The 22,114-nt window shown below is 41.4% G+C and overlaps 1 protein-coding gene and 1 long non-coding RNA gene across 2 annotated transcripts; one reads left to right on the top strand and one right to left on the bottom strand.

The window, feature by feature from the left end:
- Window positions 1-594: 594 nt before the first annotated feature.
- LOC123732954 (zinc finger protein 239-like) lies at window positions 595-8,815 on the bottom strand. Its single transcript, XM_045712300.1, has 2 exons — window positions 8,249-8,815; window positions 595-1,335 (listed from the first exon to the last, which is right to left on the bottom strand). Exons 1-2 carry the CDS (start codon window positions 8,568-8,570, stop codon window positions 794-796), a joined length of 864 nt encoding a protein of 287 aa, XP_045568256.1. The 5' UTR covers window positions 8,571-8,815; the 3' UTR covers window positions 595-793.
- A 2,196-nt stretch (window positions 8,816-11,011) lies between these two features.
- LOC123732955 (uncharacterized) lies at window positions 11,012-21,405 on the top strand. The gene is made up of 2 exons (XR_006763533.1): window positions 11,012-11,051; window positions 20,672-21,405. It is a non-coding gene; the product is annotated as an uncharacterized lncRNA (long non-coding RNA).
- Window positions 21,406-22,114: the final 709 nt, after the last annotated feature.

A 22,114-nucleotide genomic window follows, 5' to 3' on the forward strand; every position in this document is an offset into this window, starting at 1 on the left:
TGAGGCTCATAGAACAGGGGGAAAACGATTAGGCTTCTAAATTGTGACATCATTAAAATACTCCTACTACAATGTTAAAACATTCTACATTGTGACATAATTTCATTGATATCATGAAACAACTCCTTCATGTATGTATTTTCTGATGTTTGATTAGAGATCTTTTATCAGAGTATATTTTTTGATATTGATTACAGCTATGAGGTTTCTCTCCTGTGTGAGTTCTCCGGTGTGATATTAGGGTGCTTGGGTGACTAAAACTCTTCCCACATTGATCACAGCTACACGATTTCTCTCCTGTGTGTGTTCTCTGGCGTGAAGTCAGCTGGCTGGATGTAGTAAAACTCTTCAAACATTGATCATAGCTATAAGGTTTCTCTCATTTAACATTTACATTTTAGTCATTTAGCAGACACTCTTATCCAGAGCGACTTACAGTAGTGAATGCATACATTTCATTTTTTTTTTTTCTGTGCTGGCCCCCCGTGGGAATCGAACCCACAACCCTGGCGTTGCAAACACCATGCTCTACCAACTGAGCTACAGGGAAGGCTCTCCTGTGTGTGTTCTTTGGTGGTATATCAGGCTGAATGACTGAGTAAAACTCTTCCCACATTGATTACAGCTATAAGATTTCTCTCCTGTGTGTGTTCTCTGGTGTAGAGTCAGATGGCTAGATGTAACAAAACTCTTCCCACATTGATCACAGCTATAAGGTTTCTCTCCTGTGTGCTCTCAGATGTACTATCAGCCAGCTTGAGTGATTAAAACTCTTCCCACATTGAGTACAGTTTTAAGATTTCTCAACTGTGTGTATTTTTTGGTGTGATTTTAAATCTGTTGAACTAACAAATCTCTTTCCGCAGCCAGAGCAGTGGTACGGTTTCTCTCCTGTGTGTGTTCTCAGATGTACTATCAGGCAGCTTGAGTGAGTAAAACTCTTCCCACATTGATCACAGCTATAAGGTTTCTCTCCAGTGTGTATTCTCTGGTGAGTTTTCAGGCAGCTTGACTGAGTAAAACTCTTCCCACATTGATCACAGCTATAAGGTTTCTCTCCAGTGTGAATTCTCATGTGTACTTTTAGTGATTCTGATCTTAAGTAACTCTTCCCACACTCAAAACAGTGGTGAGATTTCTCTCCTGTGTGTACTCGCTGGTGTATTTTAAGTTCTGATGAAGATTTGCAATGTTTCCCACAGTCAGAGCAGAGATGAGATTTCTTCCCTGTGGGTTTCTTGAGGTGATATGATCTGGAGAGACTCTTCTCTGCCTCGTTAGCATCATCATGTTGTTGAGGCTCCCCAGAGGATCCAAGATAGTCACGTCTCTCTCCTGTGTGAACAACAAGTCAGACAGATGGTTAAAGGCCCACAACAGCAGAAATCTATTGTAAAAGGTGATGCCAACAGCGTAGCCATGATGTTGTACAACAATTGACGTCTGTAATGAATGTTAAAATTACTTGACAATTGTCTTAAGACAGTCAAGTGAGCAACAATAGTCATATTTAGTCTTGTTTTCACATTAGTAGTAACATCAATGATTTTAGGCTAGAAAAAAGTAAAACATTTTGAAATCCTAAGCAGTGTGCCAGATGAATTTTTGGTCTCCAAAATAGGCCCCTTTCTGTGTTTTCTAAAATTGCGACAATGGCGATGCACACGCAATTTGGTTGCAGAAACACCTCCCTGCTAATGCAGAAACCACTAATTATGGATGTTGTATATCTGCCTGAAGCAAAAACGGGGAGCAAAAATTTTAGTTTTTCCACAATGTATTCTGAATATTACAACACACTATCAGTGCAAGATCAGGAGTGCTACTCAAGGAAACTCACATTAAGCTCTGTGTCTATTCACTAATTCACCACCGTGGGGGAAAACTCAGGGGAGTTCTCATCGGCTGACAGCAAATATAGCCTCCATTTCCAGGTTGATTATGAGTGCATTTCACAATACTTTGGATTATAATTGTAAGACTCATTTGAATGTCCTGATTTATATAATGTTTATGTTATTGTTGAAAATGTACTACTTTATATTTAAAAACGTCTTCAACCAGTAAAATGCTCTTTGGCTCGTTTTCCATCAGCCTGACAATGAGGGTTTGTCCACTAAGTGTTTAACAAATTGACCCATAACTTCACCTAACAATAACATAGACCTACTGTAGGACCCATAACTTCACCTAACAATAACATAGACCTACTGTAGGACCCATAACTTCACCTAACAATAACATAGACCTACTGTAGGACCCATAACTTCACCTAACAACAACATAGACCTACTGTAGGACCCATAACTTCACCTAACAATAACATAGACCTACTGTAGGACCCATAACTTCACCTAACAACAACATAGACCTACTGTAGGACCCATAACTTCACCTAACAATAACATAGACCTAGGATTATAAATAATTTAATATTTCAGGTGAAACTTGGAAACTAAAATGTATTTGTCATGACATTTCATAACCTCATCACCAGATAATGTTGTGAATAGTCCCAGTAGGCTAAATGTCCTGAATAAAGGAAAATAGCTCTGTGTGTTGTGCAATAGCCTATCCATCAAGGAACAGTTCTCCACACATTATGAGCTAAGTATCTCTGTGCGCAAACAGACTAACGAGACCCTACTGTAAATCAAGCAGACAATATCACATTATAAACATCAATTTGTTTGGGATATTGGATCCAACGTGGATCACGGCATAACTGTCTTTACCGGTGTAATGAATGAAGAAGCACATTTGACTGGCATTCAGAAAATGATTTCCTGGATCAGCTGATGATAGTTGAACATGTGACTAAGTAAACAGCTACTGTATTAAGTATTATGTGTAATTATTGAAGAACTGCGTTAATGACAGTATCCATTTGGGTGTTGTGAATCAACTTAAGGTGAATCTGTTACAACCATTGGATTTAGCAAACTCTGAAATGATTTAGGATTTATGTGCCCATGAAAACTGTTTTCCCAGCATAACATAAGAAGACACTAAATGTTACGTAGTTAGAGAGCATTTCAGAGATCTGAATACAAAAACAACTGTCCGACAGCAAGATCCAGTATTTAAGTTAAAGTTCATCATAACGTTATGACTATAACTACTGTTCCCTGAAGGAGGGAAACTAGGTACAACATACTATTAAATCCACGCCTCGCTGGAAGCCCCGCCTTCCACAGGTTATGAGCGTGAGACTCTGATTTATTCCTTCAATTTAATTCCGCTCTTCACCGACCCAGGAAGTGGCGGGGCCAAACAGGTGTTGTAACTCGTTCATAACTGGCAGATCGGTAGAAATGGTAAGATAAATTGGCACTCCAAATGGAAAAGGAAAAAGTTTGCGGATTTACCGGAAACTTCAGGAGCATAACGTCCAAATTTACGAAGATCAGCAGCAGGTCGGTAATTGGTTATTTTCTTCTGGTTATATTGATCTCTGGCTTCCTCAAGTCATTTGTGTGTGTTAATTAGTTAATCAAACGCTTGAAGCATCAGTTCAAGTTCCGTACATACAGTTGATTTTATTAAACATGTGGGGTGTGTCTATATGAAAAAATACACGTCATAAAATTTCAACCAATCAATTGGTAGAAAGAAAATACTATTTTTTTATCTGGGACAGCCCTAGAACATACAGTGCATTTGGACCCCTTCCCTTTTCCCACATTTTGTTATGTTACAGCCTTATTCCAAAATGGATGACATCTTTTTATTTATTATCAATCTTCAGACAATACCCCATAATGACATAACAATACCCCATAATGACATCACAATACCCCAAACAGGGAATAAAGTTTAGAAATGCTTGCATACCAGGGAACCTTTGGCAAAACCAACTATATCATACTACAACCAATAAGCATACTACAAACTCAATGTACTTCACAAATAGTACGGTTAGTATGATTATTCCAACACAGCTCAGGTCTCTGGGCTGCCATTTTGTTTCTGTTTAAATCCTAGGTTGCCCCTTTAAAAAACCACACAATCAAACAACCAATCTGCAGTTGAAACAATAACAAAGATGTCATTCCACCACTGTTTTGGTAATAAGATGATGGATGGGGCTGGAGACATGTAACTACTCTCAAATGTGATGTAGTTAATGGAGATGGAGGTGTGTTCTAGTGGGTCTGGACAGGTGTGATGTAGTTAATGGAGATGGAGGTGTGTTCTAGTGGGTCTGGACAGGTGTGATGTAGTTAATGGAGATGGAGGTGTGTTCTAGTGGGTCTGGGCAGGTGTGATGTAGTTAATGGAGATGGAGGTGTGTTCTAGTGGGTCTGGACAGGTGTGATGTAGTTAATGGAGATGGAGGTGTGTTCTAGTGGGTCTGGACAGGTGTGATGTAGTTAATGGAGATGGAGGTGTGTTCTAGTGGGTCTGGACAGGTGTGATGTAGTTAATGGAGATGGAGGTGTGTTCTAGTGGGTCTGGACAGGTGTGATGTAGTTAATGGAGATGGAGGTGTGTTCTAGTGGGTCTGGACAGGTGTGATGTAGTTAATGGGGGTGTGTTCTAGTGGGTCTGGGCAGGTGTGATGTAGTTAATGGAGATGGAGGTGTGTTCTAGTGGGTCTGGACAGGTGTGATGTAGTTAATGGAGATGGAGGTGTGTTCTAGTGGGTCTGGGCAGGTGTGATGTAGTTAATGGAGATGGAGGTGTGTTCTAGTGGGTCTGGACAGGTGTGATGTAGTTAATGGAGATGGAGGTGTGTTCTAGTGGGTCTGGACAGGTGTGATGGAGTTAATGGAGATGGAGGTGTGTTCTAGTGGGTCTGGGCAGGTGTGATGTAGTTAATATTTGTATGATGCTGTCATTTGTATTTTTTGTATTGTTTATAAATTATCAAATGAAAAATATTTTTTAAGTCCCAATGCAGTCACCCCTCACTGTTCTATTTTTGGAGTTATTACATAAAACCAATCAGAATTCAGAAGAATGCCAAAGTCAGGTGTGAAGTAATATGGAGGACCAGCCTATTCCCTATGATGTAAACTACAACAGAAATAACTTCAAATGTAGAACTTCAAATTAAACCAACCGTTTCCACTCATGACTTGAGTGATTAAAGTAAACCACAGTTTTGGAAATACATAATGCCATCGAACCAAATATCAAAGAATGTTAGCTATATGCAGTTCTCTTAGCCAGCCCGCTAACATTAGCTATTTAGCCAACTAGCTATGGTCAGCGAGCTGGAGCCCAACTACTGGAGACCAGTTAGAACCCAACTAACAAAACCCAACTAAAACATGCAGATCAAAAGAGCAGAGACACACAGAATGATGTCATGGAAAATCCCCAACATCCAAAATAGATAGATTCCAGATGTCAGTCAGCTAGCAGTAAGCCAAGGTGGAAAAACGAACAAAACTCCCGTAGTGTACTTCACAGAGAATGCTGAAAAGTAGTGATGGGGAACATCTCCCTGAAGCATTCGTGAGCATCAAGTCCATGCTATATTTTGGGTAAATGGTGACTGGCTGACTGATTTATAAATAACAATGAGTAGTTATTTATGATGCAAGGTGATTTGTAGATCAATTAGTCTGCAGTCGCCTGCAGTGTGAGCTGCAGGCGGTTGTTCGATGAAATGAAGCTTCGAACATCATTGATCACGTGCTGCTGATAAATTGATACAGGCATCGGCACACTGCTTTGAAGTATATTGCTTAGCGATTTTAACGCGTGACTCGTAGCTGTCGGTATCAAATGTAAAGTACCTACCTAAAAATTTTTTTTTAAAGGAGCAAGCAGGTGTGATTTTCTCTTTTGTTTTGAAGCCACGGTAAGAAGGCACCAGAGCCTACCGTGCTAATGGGTTCCCTCTAGATAACACAACCACACAGTGCATGAAAAGCATGAGGTGTGGCTAACGTTTGCAAGCTTAAGCTAGCTACCGAGCTAGCATAGAAACTCAATAGCACAGAGTAGATCCTCCATATGACGCTGAGAAATACTGCATTGTGGGTAGTTTAGAAGATATCCCAAAATAAATGAAAACATGTGTAATAACGAAAAACAACTGTTTGTACTTATAGGTAACCAGATCGTGAATACAACTAGGTTACTAAGTCTTTAACCACACTGTATTGTTACACTGGTGAGTAAAAACTCATGCTTCCCACCCTTTAACTTTTTGTCTGATAATTATAATATACATTTTACTCAACTGCGTTACCCACTCCAGTCAGCAGATGGCGACGTAGGGCTTTAAGGCAATGCTGCTAGTGTGATGTTTAATCTAGTGGATGGGACGCTTTTTTCAACAGCAGCAACAGTTAGTCAGCCACCTCCGTAGCTTGCTAGCCAAAATAGCCGAACCAATAAAGCTCTTTAGACGCTTTCATGTGTATTAGCCACTGTGTTTTAAACACTTCTGTTGTCGAGTTAGTTATCCGATTTAATTTCATATTTACGGTGTTTCTGTTATTAGTCAGCTAGCCGGCTGGTTAAGTTAGCACTAGCCTAGCTAGCTAACATTTCCAACCATGAGCTCACTAAGCTTGCTTCAGAGTTCAAGTAACAGACACATCTCAACATCAACAGTTCAGAGGACCATCAGGCCTTCATGGTTGATATTGCTGCAAAGAAACCATTACTAAAGAACACCAATTAGAAGAAGAGACTTGCTTGGGCCAAGAAACACGAGCAATGGACATTAGACCATTGGAAATCTGTCTTTTGGTCTGATGAGATCAAATTTTAGATTTTATATTTTCAGATGACCTGGCCTCCACAATCACCTAACCTCAACCCAATTGAGATGGTGTGGGATGAGTTGGACCGCAGAGTGAAAGAAAAGCAGCCAACAAGTGCTCAGCATATGTGGTAACTCCTTCAAGACTGTTGAAAAAGTATTCCAGGTGAAGCTGGTTGAGAGAATACAAAGAGTGTGCAAAGCTGTCATCAAGGCAAAGGGTGGCTACTTTGAAGAATCTCAAATATAAAATATATTTTGATTTGTTTAACACTTTTTTGGTTACTACATGATTCCATATGTGTTATTTCAGAGTTTTGATGTCTTCGCTATTATTCTACATTGTAGAAAATAGTAAAAGTAAAGAAAAATCCTTGAATGAGTATGTGTCTTAACTTTTGACTGGTACCATTATTTTCTCATGCAATTACAGTAGGTTGTATCGCTGTAGGTCATGCCAGTAAGTTACAGTAGGTTGTATCCAAGTGGTTGTATCTCTGTAGGTCATGCCAGTAGGTTACAGTAGGTTGTATCCAAGTGGTTGTATCTCTGTAGGTCATGCCAGTAGGTTACAGTAGGTTGTATCTCTCTAGGTCATGCCAGTAGGTTACAGTAGGTTGTATCTCGCTAGGTCATGCCAGGAGGTTACAGTAGGTTGTATCTCTGTAGGTCATGCCAGTAGGTTACAGTAGGTTGTATCTCTGCAGGTCATGCCAGTAGGTTACAGTAGGTTGTATCTCTGTAGGTCATGCCAGTAGGTTACAGTAGGTTGTATCTCTGTAGGTCATGCCAGTAGGTTACAGTAGGTTGTATCCAAGTGGAAACAATGATCAACCCAATGTGGAAAGTGTCGAATTTGGTCAACAACAAAATGAATGACTTATTTGCTACGTGAGGTTTACTTGATCTAACAGAAGTTTCATAATGATTAAGTTGTTATGTGGACACGTGACATACCAACAACTTTGATAAAAACACTATAGGAGTTGTCTCCAGATCGCTATGCATATTCATGCTAGTAGCTTAGCATCTCTCTCCATTGAATACAGGCAGTTGACGACAACAACCCTCATAGAATATAAACAATAGATAACAATAATAAGATGTATCCACCAATCCAAAGAAAGGATAGGCGGGAGCTAGACAACCCACAGTGCTGCTTTGTGGACAACGACTCCCCTTGTTAGGGCAGAGACTTCTTGTCAGCATATCCATCATCTTTGGTGTAGCCAACCCAACTCTCACATGGCTCTATTGGGGGGAACGGTGTGTAGTAAATCATCACTACATTAAAATCACTACATGCCGTGGCCCCCAGTCTGCTGTCAGCAGATAGACCCTTCTCAAATATATATGTCAAGTCACTTTTTGGAAACGGAACGGAGAAAACAAGGGGTAGCTTGCCCTCTATGTCGTCTGATTGTAGACATATCAGTAATCATCCTAGGGCCCTCCGGTGAAGAGGTATTGATGAGCCAACTCCGAATATCCAAAGTGAAAAAAACAATTTAAGGCGGTACTTACTGGTGTAAATCAGATCTCCTACCTCCACCTCTTCATCTTTCAATGTGACAGAAATTTCCCCTTCCTTCTGAACTCCAAAAACTGTATCCTCTTTTTCTTCCTCCTCTTCTTTCACAGTAACATCCTCTTCCTCCTCTTTCACTCTGAACATGTCTTCCTCCTCTTCTTTCACTGGAACAGCCTCATCCCCAACTTCTTTTTTTACTGTGACATCCTCCTCTTCCTTCTCCCCTTTCACTACAATGTTCAGCCCCAGAGCTTCTTTCTCCGTCCAGCAGACCTCCTCTTCTTTAGCAGGAGGGGAGAAGCTTAGTGACCTCATTTTCGTGGATGTTAGCTAGCTAGCTATCATTAGCAACTAAGCTAGTGCTAACTTAACCAGCCAGCTACTATATCTGACTAACAAAAAACAACGTAATATTAAATTAAATAGGTTAACAAGTTGATACAATAGAAGTGTGTCTAAAACACAGCCGCTAATATACACCGAAAGCATCTAACGAGCTTGAATCTTTCGGCTATGTTGGCTAGCAAGCTACCGAGGTGGTTAACTTGTTGTTTTTGAAGAACCGTCCACTAGATTATACGTCACGCTGCAGCATCGCCTGAAAGACGCACATCGCCGTCTGCTGACTGGATGGAAAACGCAGTTGGGGAAAATATTATTTAAAATGGATTTCATTAAATAATACTATTGTATTGAGATATACAAAGACAGGAATGTGTTGATTGATTAGTGAGAATAAAAAAATGTTTACTACAGCACATTTAAGGCAGTTTCATTAAGTCAAAATAAATTTAAATAAGTAGCCAGCTACTGTCGGTCTATACTGCTCCTACATGGTGTAACAATACATCATGTAGATGTATATAATGAACAGATTAGGTCTATACTGCTCCTACATGGTGTAACAATACATAATGTAGATGTACACTAACAATCTAAAGTTTGGGGTCACTTAGTCCTTGTTTTTGAAAGAAAATCAATTTTTTTGCCCATTAAAATAACATCAAATTCATCAGAAGTACAGTTTAGACATTGTTAATGTTGTAAATGACTATTGTAGCTGGAAACAGCTGATTTTTTTTAATGGAATATCTACATAGACGTACAGAGGCCCATTATCAGCAACCATCACTCCTGTGTTACAATGGCACGTTGTGTTAGCTAATCCAAGTTTATCATTTTAAAAGGCTAATTGATCATTAGAAAACCCTTTTGCAATTATGTTAGCCCAGCTGAAAACTGTTGTGCTGATTTAACAAAGCTTTTGTAAACAAAAGATTTGTTAAACCTTAAACCTGTTAAACCTAATGGCTGTGATCAATGTGGGAAGAGTTTTACTCAGCTAAACAACCTGATAGTATACCAGCATACACACACAGGAGAGAAACTTTATGGCTGTGATCAATGTGTGAAGAGTTTTACCACATCCAGCCAGCTGACTTCACACCAGAGAACACACACAGGAGAGAAATCTTATAGCTGTGATCAAAGTGGGAAGAGTTTTACTCAGTCATTCAGCCTGATATACCACCAGAGAACACACACAGGAGAGAAATATTATAGCTGTGGTCAATGTGGGAAGAGTTTTACTACATCTAGCTATCTGTCTATACACCAGAGAACACACCCTGGAGAGAAACCTTATAGCTGTGATCAATGTGACAAGAGATACTCTGATAAAAGATCTCTGATCAAACATCAGAAAATACATACATGAAGGAGTTGTTTCATGATATCAATTAAATTATGTCATAATGTAGAATGTTTTAACATTGTAGTAGGAGTATTTTAATGATGTCACAATGTAGAACCCTAATCGTTTGCCCCCTGTTCTATTGATTTCAGCATGATATGGATATTAGCCTCATCAGGGGAAAAATCCAGGCTCTGAATTGAAAGAGTACTATTTATGTGATTTAACAAAAAGTGACTAACAAAAAAGAGCTGTGTTACACTTACAGCATTGGTGACCCACTTGAATCAAAATGTAGCTAGCTGTTTTCTACAAGTTGTCCTCTAACCAGTGATGTACACATTATTCCCAGATTCCATGTGGTTTTTGAGCTGTTAGTTTTAACAGGACATGCAACCTCATCTCCCCACTCTCACGCAATTGATTTCAACATGATATCGATGAGTGATGACAAATAAGTGTTTCATTCCTTTGTTTAGCGACCCCTAAATTGTAAGGTATCACTCCAAAATGTAGCTGACTGTCTTCTGCAGGTTGTCCTCTAACCAGTGAGGTCAAATATATCTCCCATTTCCATGTTTTTTAGTGGTGTTAGTTTCAACAGCACGTACAACCTGATTTTCCCCTTAATGGATATCAGTGATGTATTGCTACTAAACAGCAGTGTTGTTGTTGCTGGTGCAGTTTATAAGGTGTTTAAAAACATACAAGTAATATGATTATGGCAGATGTTTGTGTGTATATACATGTTTTATTATTCCATGCCTCACCATTAAGTGAATTATTGCCAATACATATTAACAAAGGGGTGTACATTTGATTTTCATATTTCATATTATGTAACATTTAGTAATGATAATTATTTATGCAACCAGCTTACCATTTTTGGGTACAATTATATTGACATTGTTGCCCTGCTATTAGAATATCAGGGTTCATTCTCGGAGGTGCCAACCCAAATGTACTAGAGCTTGACATTGGGGACTGGGCCCAGATCCAACAACATGCCTATCTAGTGAACCCTGAAAAGAGAGAGAAGCTCCGCAGTGAGGTGGAAAGCTACTACCGATATTGCAGGAGTTTCCTCTTGAAATCAGACCGTGGTAAGGACAACTTGGTTGCTGAAATTCTCAATGGTGGGCAGTCAAAAATGTTTTGCGTTTCGCCAGTGCGTTGCCATGGATCCCAATTTATTTTGACTGCATGTTTCTCTGTATTGGAGATGAGTTTTGTTTGGGCTCGTTCCAAGGGGACGAGAGTTCTAGAAGCAAGTGAGTTTTAGGAAGACGAGAGTTCTAGAAGCTAGTGAGTTTTAGGAAGACGAGAGTTCTAGAAGCTAGTGAGTTTTAGGAAGACGAGAGTTCTAGAAGCTAGTGAGTTTTAGGAAGACGAGAGTTCTAGAAGCTAGTGAGTTTAAAAAAAAATGACATTGTAGAAAAATATATATATTTAAAAATAGGTGTGTTTTCTTGTTTTTAATTGTTGACAGCCAGTAGACACCATGTTTATATTGGTGAAGGTGAAGCATTGTAGTTGATTATAATGTGAAATGGAAGTTGTTTTCTGTTGATGGTGAGCAAACTTGTCCAACAAAAATATAGGACGTATTTGTTGTCTTAAGGGAGAAGGTGTTACAGGCTTTGGTTTTTCCATTTATGTTTTGAGGTTGGACTTTAGCACGTCTAGCTCGTTAGCATGTCTAGGTCGTTAGCACGTCTAGCCCGTTAGCACGTCTAGCACGACTAGCCCGTTAGCAGGTCTAGCTCGTTAGCAGGTCTTGCTCGTTAGCACGTCGTTAGCACGTCTAGCTCGTTAGCACGTAGGACACACTGATTGGTGTCACCTCATTAGTCAGTTTGTGTTCCACCTGTGCTGGCTTGTCCATCTCGTTAGTGGGAAGGTATTTCACCTGAGCTGGTCCAGGTGCTATTTAAGAGTGTCTGGCCCAGTATGCCAGTTGTCTTCAAAGACGTGGAGGGTCAACAACTTTAGTTACGCTACCTTTTTGGTTTGCGTCCTGTCTTTAAGTTTGGTGTGGGTTTTTCTTTTGTTTGCCTCTTGGGCAGATTTAGTGGCTGTCTTTTAGGTCCCAGTTGTTGTTACTAGTCAACTTTCAGTGGACACCCCCATAGTGTCTTTCAGAACCCCTCCTAAAACCCCACCTGTTTAGTTGTGGTTGTTGTCAGTGACTCTTTGTTAGTTCCTCTTCTATTTAAGGGACATTTCTGGTTTTCTTGCTGGGGAACGTAACAACAAACAATGGAGTAAAACAAGCTTATATTTTGGGTTGGATATTGCATCCAATTCTTAATATTTTAATCAATGATATTTCCTTACAATGCTCATTAATCTTTCAGTTGTTATTCTTATATATTTTTTTTATCCTGTTGTGGTAAATATTTGTTTATTTACTTTATATTTTCCTGTGAAGCCATTGTGTTGCATGCATGTCTGAAATGTGCTGTATAAATAAAGCTTGATTTGAACATATTGAAGAAATATGCGCAAAGCAACACATATCTTAGTCCAACTTAGTATGAAAAACAGTATCAGTCGGACTTTTCCAGCCTGCTGAAGGAGTGGTAAACACCACCCCTGGCTCTACCAGGGGCTTGAGGTGGTCTCCCACAGCTCCTCTTATATCATGTTCTGTGGCCTTGCCGTTCCATTTCTTGACAGCCGCTGCAACACAGAAACACATTTAGTTGTATTATATAAAACACTCAAAGTAATGGATATGGAGCATCTATGGCCTCAGTTACACCTGGCACCTAAATGTGACTTCTGTCATCTAAAATTCACCCTCACCTTTGATGCGCATGAAACAAGTTATCTGGACATTTTGATTAAGAGGGAGAGGAGTGGCTTTAGCACAGACCTATACAGGAAGCCAACGGACAGGAAATCCCTGTTAGCTTCCACCCTACACCCCTAGAAAATAGTCTCTCCGTCAGCCAATACTGTCGCATAAGCAGGTTTTGTGGTACACAGAGTGACTATGACAAACAAGCCGACTGTCTGGATGAGTGTTTCAGACAGCGGGGTTACCCAGAGGACTGTCTGGATGAACGTTTCAGACAGCGACAATGCTTCCTTCAGTACTCCCCAAACCTCCCCTCCCTCCAGATCAACATGTTCAATGCTTCCTTCAGTACTCCCCAAACCTCCCTCCCTCCAGACCAACACGTTCAATGCTTCCTTCAGTTCTCCCCAAACCTCCCTCCCTCCAGACCAACATGTTCAATGCTTCCTTCAGTACTCCCCAAACCTCCCTCCCTCCAGATCAACACGTTCAATGCTTCCTTCAGTACTCCCCAAACCTCCCTCCCTCCAGACCAACATGTTCAATGCTTCCTTCAGTACTCCCCAAACCTCCCCTCCCTCCAGACCAACATGTTCAATGCTTCCTTCAGTACTCCCCAAACCTCCCTCCCTCCAGACCAACACGTTCAATGCTTCCTTCAGTACTCCCCAAACCTCCCTCCCTTCAGACCAACATGTTCAATGCTTCCTTCAGTACTCCCCAAACCTCCCTCCCTCCAGACCAACATGTTCAATGCTTCCTTCAGTACTCCCCAAACCTCCCCTCCCTCCAGACCAACACGTTCAATGCTTCCTTCAGTACTCCCCAAACCTCCCCTCCCTCCAGAGCAACACGTTCAATGCTTCCTTCAGTACTCCCCAAACCTCCCTCCCTTCAGACCAACATGTTCAATGCTTCCTTCAGTACTCCCCAAACCTCCCCTCCCTCCAGATCAACATGTTCAATGCTTCCTTCAGTTCTCCCCAAACCTCCCCTCCCTCCAGATCAACGTGTTCAATGCTTCCTTCAGTACTCCCCAAACCTCCCCTCCCTCCAGAGCAACACGTTCAATGCTTCCTTCAGTTCTCCCCAAACCTCCCTCCCTCCAGACCAACACGTTCAATGCTTCCTTCAGTTCTCCCCAAACCTCCCCTCCCTCCAGATCAACGTGTTCAATGCTTCCTTCAGTACTCCCCAAACCTCCCCTCCCTCCAGAGCAACACGTTCAATGCTTCCTTCAGTTCTCCCCAAACCTCCCTCCCTCCAGACCAACATGTTCAATGCTTCCTTCAGTTCTCCCCAAACCTCCCCTCCCTCCAGACCAACATGTTCAATGCTTCCTTCAGTACTCCCCAAACCTCCCTCCCTCCAGACCAACATGTTCAATGCTTCCTTCAGTACTCCCCAAACCTCCCTCCCTCCAGACCAACATGTTCAATGCTTCCTTCAGTTCTCCCCAAACCTCCCCTCCCTCCAGACCAACATGTTCAATGCTTCCTTCAGTTCTCCCCAAACCTCCCTCCCTCCAGACCAACATGTTCAATGCTTCCTTCAGTTCTCCCCACTTGGTAAACAGTTGGACCACATCATTAAAACACTGGCACGTCTTGATCATTGATCCACAACTGGAAAAGACGATTAAAGAACCCCGACGGGTAGCCTTCAGACACGCCCCCAACATCAGTCAAATGGTGGTGAGGTCTGATCTTCCACCACAGCCACGTAGTACTTTCCTAGACAATGTGCCGGACGGTAATGATTGATGTGGCCCATGTACCCAGTGTAACTTTACCAGAAAAAAAAGCTACTTTTCTCCACGGACTGCAGGCGACAGGCTCAAGTCATGGTTGATTGGTCGATTGTAGCGGTAGTCATTTCGATGGCGACTTACTTTACAGTTATTTAGACCGCGGTGGTTATTGAAGTTGTGGTTTTGTGGAAGAAACCGTTGTTGTGCATCATCTTTCAACGCTCCAATACCTGATAATGACCAAACCTGTAGAGGCTATTTGGGAATTTAACTTCAATTAACCTGAAAGTGTTCATAGTAGAAACATCTGTTGTGATGGTAGAATGTGTAAAGACCCACCTCATTGGTTAATATTCACTGTAGTATTACCATCTGTTGTGTTGGTAGAATGTGTAAAGACCCACCTCATTGGTTAATATTCACTGTAGTATTACCATCTGTTGTGTTGGTAGAATGTGTAAAGACCCACCTCATTGGTTAATATTCACTGTAGTATTACCATCTGTTGTGTTGGTAGAATGTGTAAAGACCCACCTCATTGGTTAATATTCACTGTAGTAGAAACATCTGTTGTGTTGGTAGAATGTAGAAGTAGGTTTTAAATTCATAATTATTACAAATCTGCAGTTGTCTGACTATTATATTATTATTTAATGAAATAAATGTAAAAATGCACTTTTTGTCTGGAAATAAAAGAAACATTTATCTGCGTTAACCACTCCAGTCAACAGATGGCGATATGTGTTTTCCAGGCGATGCTTTCAGCGTGACGTATAATGTAGTGGACGGGACGCTTCTTCAACAACATCTAGTCAGCCACCTCGGTAGCTTCCTAGCCGAAACATTCAAGCTGTTCAGACTGCTTCGGTGTATATTTGCCTCTGTATTTGGAACATAATTCTGTCTTTTAACTAGTTTCCCCATTTAATGTGATATTTCCGTTTAGTCAGGTAACGGTAGCTGGCTTGATAAATGAGCCTGTCACTAGGCTAGTCGCTAACTAGCTAGGTTAGCTGGCTAACATCCCCGACCATGAGCTCACCAAGCTACTGCCCTCCTGCTAAAAAAGAGGTCTGCTGGAAGGAGAAAGAAGGTATTTGGCTGAACGTTGTCGTGAAAGAGGAGAATGAAGAGGAGGATGTCACAGTAAATGAAGAAGTAGAGCGAGAGGCTGTTACAGAGAAAGAAGAGGAAGAAAACGATTATACTTTTTTTGGAGTGAATGAAGGAGAGAACTGTCATATTGAAGGAGGAGGAGAGGGAAGAAGAGGAGACAGAAGATCTGAGTAACACCAGGAAGTCCTGTCTTGAAAATAGTTGTTTTACTGATGCGTGGTTTTAAACGGCATTCTATTCTAGTTCTGATCTTAAATGCCGTTTTAATGTAGGAATTGATAAAGCTACACTGTAAGATGTGAATACCATCAACAAGCTGGCCAACAACAAAACTTTAACAATGGATTTGCACGCAAAATCACAACTTAAATGTCTCACGGAATGGACTTGTCTTCATTCAATACTGCAATTCCATCGTACTAAACTGGAGGCGATTCCGAGCCCACTGTTGACTGCGGTCAAGTGTGCCGACAGTCGCAAAACGCGGTCAGGCCATCTGCTCTTCAGTTTCTTCCTGAATTTGCGTGCGTGAATACACTTTACGGAATGGCGTTTTTCAGGTAGGGAAACTGAGTTGAATGGACTCTCATGCACAGATAGTCGAGACGATGGCTACAAATCATTCCAAGCAAACCGTTTGAAGCAAACTTATTCAATCTTCCATAATAAAAATGATACCAAATCGTTTATTTAATTTTCGCGTTATCATAAAGTACTTTATCATTGCTAGAGTGCCAAGCGTAGGCTGGAGTGGTGTAAACGCTACAGCATACAATGACATTCTAGACCATTCTGTGCTTCCAACTTTGTGGCAACAAATTTGGGGAAGGCCCTTTGCTGTTTCAGCATGACAATGCCCCTGGACCTAGGTCCATACAGAAATGGTTTGTTGAGATCGGTGTAGAAGAACTTGACTGGCCTGCACAGATCCCTGACCTCAACCCCATCGAACACCTTTGGGATGAATTGGAACGCCAACTGCGAGCCAGGCCTAATCGCCCAACATCAGTTCCCGACCTCACTAATGCTCTTGTGGCTGAATGGAAGCAAGTCCCCCACAGCAATGTTCCGACATCTAGTGGAAAGCCTTCCCAGAAGAGTGGAGGCTGTTATAGCAGCAAAGGGGGGACCAATCCCCTTTTTAATTCACTTGATTTTGGAATAAGATGTTTGACAAGCAGGTGTCCACATACGTTCGGTCATGTAGTGTATCTAGCGTATTCCAAAGTTACTCTATAATTCTGTCACCGAAATAAATGTTGCTGTGGTTACAGCAGCTAGCGTAATCCTTACAATTTGGAAGGGTCATGGCCACTCCTACTCTGAAACAGTGGACAGTATCTATAGGACTTATTAAGGAAGTCAGACATGGTGTATGACTAGATTATGAACAGTATCTATAGGATTTATTAAGGAAGTCAGACATGGTGTATGACTAGATTATGAACAGTATCTATAGGACTTATTAAGGAAGTCAGACATGGTGTATGACTAGATCATGAACAGTATCTATAGGATTTATTAAGGAAGTCAGACATGGTCTATGACTAGATCATGATATTTACTGTATATCATCCTAGCAGGCAGGCATAGACACTTTCCTGTATATCATCCTAGCAGGTAGGCGGACAGAGATACAGTTGATGTCGGAAGTTTAAATACACCTTAGCCAAATACGTTTAAACTCAGTTTTTCACAATTCCTGACATTTAATCCTAGTAAAAATTCACTGTCTTCGGTCAGTTAGGATCACCTCTTTATTTTAAGAATGTCATGTCAAAATAATAGTAGAGAGAATTATTTCTTTCAGCTTTTATTTCTTTCAAAACATTCCCAGTGGGTCAGACGTTTGCATACACTCAATTAGTATTTGGTAGCATTGCCTTTATATTGTTTAACTTGGGTCAAATGTTTCGGGTAGCCTTCCACAAGCTTCCCACAATAAGTTGGGTGAATTTTGGCCCATTCCTCGTGACAGAGCTGGTGTAACTTAATCAGGTTTGTAGGCCTCCTTGCTCACACTCGCTTTTTCATTTCTGCCCACAAATGTTCTATAGGATTGAGGTCAGGGCTTTGTGATGGCCACTCCAACACCTTGACTTTGTTGTCCTTAAGCCATTTTTCCTGAACTTTGGAAGTTTGCTTGGGGTCATTGTCCATTTGGAAGACCCATTTGCAACCAAGCTTTAACTTCCTGACTGATGTCTTGATGTTGCTTCAATATATCCACATACTTTTCCACCCTCATGATGCCATCTATTTTGTGAAGTGCACCAGTCCCTCCTGCAGCAAAGCACCCCCACAACATCATGCTGCCACCCCCGTACTTCAAGGTTGGGATGGTGTTCCTCGGCTTGCAAGCCTCCCCCTTTTTCCTCCAAACATAATGATGGTCATTATGGCCAAACAGTTCTATTTTTGTTTCATCAGACTAGAGGACATTTCTCCAAAAAGTATGATATTTGTCCCCATGTGCAGTTGCAAACCGTAGTCTGGCTTTTTTATGGCGGTTTTGGAGCAGTGGCTTCTCCTTGCTGAGCTGCCTTTCAGGTTAGGTCGATAAAGGACTCGTTTTACTGTGGATATAGATACTTTTGTACCTATTTCCTCCAGCAACTTCACAAGGTTCTTTGCTGCTGTTCTGGGATTGATTTGCACGTTTCGCACCAAAGTACGTCTCCTTCCAAAGCGGTATGACGGCTGCGTGGTCCCACTGTGTTTATACTTGCATACTATTGTTTATACAGATGAACGTGGTACCCTCAGGAATTTGGAAATTCCTCCCAAGGATGAACCAGACTTGTGGAAGTCTAAAAAATAAATCTGAGGTTTTGGCTGATTTCTTTTGATTTTCCCGTGATGTCAAGCAAAGAGGCACTGAGTTTGAAGGTAGGCCTTGAAATACATCCACAGGTACACCTCCAATTGACTCAAATGATGTCAATTAACCTATCAGAAGCTTCTAAAGCCATGACATCATTTTCTGGAATTTTCCAAGCTGTTTAAAGGCACAGTCAACTTAGTGTATGTAAACTTCTGACTCACTGGAATTGTGATACAGTGAATTATAAGTGAATAATATGTCTGTAAACAATTGTTGGGAAAATTACTTGTATCATGCACAAAGTAGATGTACTAACTGACTTGCCAAAACTATACATTGTTAACAAGAAATTTGTGGAGTGGTTGAAAAACAAGTTTTAATGACTCCCACCTAAGTGTATGTAAACTTCTGACTTCAACTGTGGATGTGTGTGATCAAGTAGACCTCTGTCAGTGGAGACAGGAAGCACCAAGGAGACCTCCGTCAGTGGAGACAGGAAGCACCAAGGAGACCTCCGTCAGTGGAGACAGGAAGCACCAAGGAGACCTCCGTCAGTGGAGACAGGAAGCACCAAGGAGACCTCCGTCAGTGGAGACAGGAAGCACCAAGGAGATCTCAGTCAGTGGAGACAGGAAGCACCAAGGAGATCTCAGTCAGTGGAGACAGGAAGCACCAAGGAGATCTCAGTCAGTGGAGACAGGAAGCACCAAGGAGATCTCAGTCAGTGGAGACAGGAAGCACCAAGGAGATCTCAGTCAGTGGAGACAGGAAGCACCAAGGAGATCTCAGTCAGTGGAGACAGGAAGCACCAAGGAGATCTCAGTCAGTGGAGACAGGAAGCACCAAGGAGATCTCAGTCAGTGGAGACAGGAAGCACCAAGGAGATCTCAGTCAGTGGAGACAGGAAGCACCAAGGAGACCTCCGTCAGTGGAGACAGGAAGCACCAAGGAGATCTCAGTCAGTGGAGACAGGAAGCACCAAGGAGATCTCAGTCAGTGGAGACAGGAAGCACCAAGGAGACCTCCGTCACCTGAATCTGGCTCTCTAAAGAAAAATGTATTTGTTTATGCTTAATTCTTTCATAACATTAACAAGTTATTTATTCATGGTTCATTCAATTATGTATAATGTGCCTTGAGCAAATTTGTTTCTTTCAATTATGTGTTGTGTAATTTTATCAAAATATACAGCTCACGTTTATGACATTGGTAACATTATCCTAGTAAACACCTGACTGCAGGACATTGAGGAAAATGTCTCATTGGGACAGCTGATGGGCCCTGGGCAAATCTCTGTACTGGGAGTACTCTGACATGACTTCCTCTGGTGTAATTATGCCTTAGTCAAGTGCTCCTTGTAAAAGGCAACCAGACTCCTCAACTCCTCCTGACCATACTGACTGACAGAGTCTCTGACTAAGAACCACACAGAGACCTGCATTTTCTAGTCACCTTAATAATACTTGTGAAAACTGACTTTAGGTGATTGAGGGATCTAGTCTAGATGACCGTAAATTCTGGACTATAAGCCGCAACTTTTTCCCACGCTTTGAACCTCGCGTCTTAAACAATGACTCGGCTAATATATGGATTTTTCCCGCTTTCAATTTTTTTTCTAAAAAAAACACATTCTGTGACGTGCTCAGTTTTTTGGCGGTATGAAGCTTTCATTAGACCAATGAAATTGCCGGACGGGTTAAGGTCAAACAACTTTTTTGTTTACTGTTTAGATTAAATCGAGCGCTCTCAAACTTCCCATCATTCTGATTACGGTAGTCATTTTGTCACCCTCATCATGGCAAAGACACGGAGATGCAGCTTTCAAGTTGAAGGCGATTGATCTGGCTGTTGGAAAAGGAAATAGAGCTGCTGCACGGGAGCTTGGTCTTAATGAGTCGATGATAAGACGTTGGAAACAGCAGCGTGAGGAATTCACTCAGTGCAAAAAGACAACTAAAGCTTACTGCTTATTTTTTGTTACAAGCCGTGTTTCGTTAAAGCCTGTGTAAAGTTCATTTGTTTCAATGTACCGGTAGGCACCTGCGGCTTATAGACATGTGCGGCTTATTTATGTTCAAAATAATATATATTTTTAAATTCAGTGGGTGCGGCTTATATTCAGGTGCGCTTAATAGTCCGGAAATTACAGGAATACGTCATAGGAAGTTTTATCATGTGGAGGTTTCATTCAGGTTTCTGTTTAATTAAATAATCTGTTTGTCTTTGACAGGAGAGAGACCAGACTCTCCTTCTGACAGCAGGAAGAGTCCTTCAGGGAAACCAGACCCCGAGACGTCCAAACCAGCAGGCCGACATCACTGCTCCCAGTGTGGAAAGAGTTTTACTCAGTTAGGGAGCCTGAGAATACATAAGAGAATACACACTGGAGAGAAGCCTTACCACTGTTCCCAATGTGGAATGACGTTTACCCAGTTAGGGAGCCTGCAAAACCATGAGAGGGGACACACAGGGGAAAAGCTTTTCAATGTTCCCATTGTGGAAAGAGTTTTGGCCAGGTAGGAAACCTGAACAAGCATGTGAGGACACACACAGGTAAGAAGATGTACCGCTGCTCCCAGTGTGGAGAGAGATTTACCCGGTTAAGGTACCTGAAAGAGCATGAACGAATACATACAAATACACAGGAGGAGACATACCACTGCTCTCATTGTGGAAAGACATTTTCCCAGTCAGAGAACCTGAAAACACATGAGAGAATCAAGAGGCTGTGTTCTGACTTGTGTTTTTGACTGAGAATTTGTGTTTTTGTTTGGGCTGTCAGACTTCAGTTCACTTTGTGTAATGTTAGTGCACTATTTTTTAATTGTGATTAACCCATTGTCTGAAAAGGTTAAAAACACACTGAAAACATCCAAAATACATACTATATACCGCTAACATCTACAATGCCATGTAAAAACAAGATGACATTGAGGTTAAATAAAGTGTGCTTTATCAATGGAACATATTTTGACATGTCCACTGTGGGGCTCTGTAGAGTCATAATATCCATAAAAACTAGAGGTCAAACGGAGATGGTTCCAATCGTTTTTCCACCATTCATTTTTCCCATAGGGCTGTGTTTTGTTTAGGCTTACCCTGATGTGACGTTTTGATAACCATGTAAATATCTCTAGGACAAGGTGACTGAGGACACAGTGTGTTGTGAATTTATTGTAATGTTTTTAAAATGGTATAACTGCCTTTATTTTTGCTGGACCCCAGGAAGAGTAGCTGCTGCCTTGGCAGGAACTAATGGGGATCTATAATAAACCCCAGGAAGAGTAGCTGCTGCCTTGGCAGGAACTAATGGGATCCATAATAAACCCCAGGAAGAGTAGCTGCTGCCTTGGCAGGAACTAATGGGGATCCATAATAAATACAAATACTTTTATCAATATATTTGTCAGACATTTTTTGGTACCTTTCCCCAGATCTGTGCCTCGACACAATCCTGTCTCAGAGCTCTACGGACAATTCCTTTGACCTCGTGGCTTGGTTTTTGCTCTGACGTGCACTGTAAACTGTGGGGCCTTATATAGACAGGTGTGTGCCTTTCCAAATCATGTCTAATCAATGGAATTTACCACAGGTGGACTCCAATCAAGTTGTAGAAACATCTCAAGGATGATCAATGGAATCAGGATGCATCTGAGCTCAATTTCGAGTCTCA

The sequence above is a fragment of the Salmo salar genome, unplaced genomic scaffold, assembly GCF_905237065.1.
Source record: "Salmo salar unplaced genomic scaffold, Ssal_v3.1, whole genome shotgun sequence".
NCBI classification, from domain to species: Eukaryota; Metazoa; Chordata; class Actinopteri; order Salmoniformes; family Salmonidae; genus Salmo; species Salmo salar.

Coding starts and splice junctions, on each gene's coding strand:
- LOC123732954 (XM_045712300.1), bottom strand. CDS start 8,570: ATGAGGTCACTAAGCTTCTCCCCTCCTGCTAAAGAAGAGGAGGTCTGC. Junction 1,336..8,248: donor AGGAGATCTGATTTACACCA/GTAAGTACCGCC, acceptor TTGTTCACACAG/GAGAGAGACGTGACTATCTT.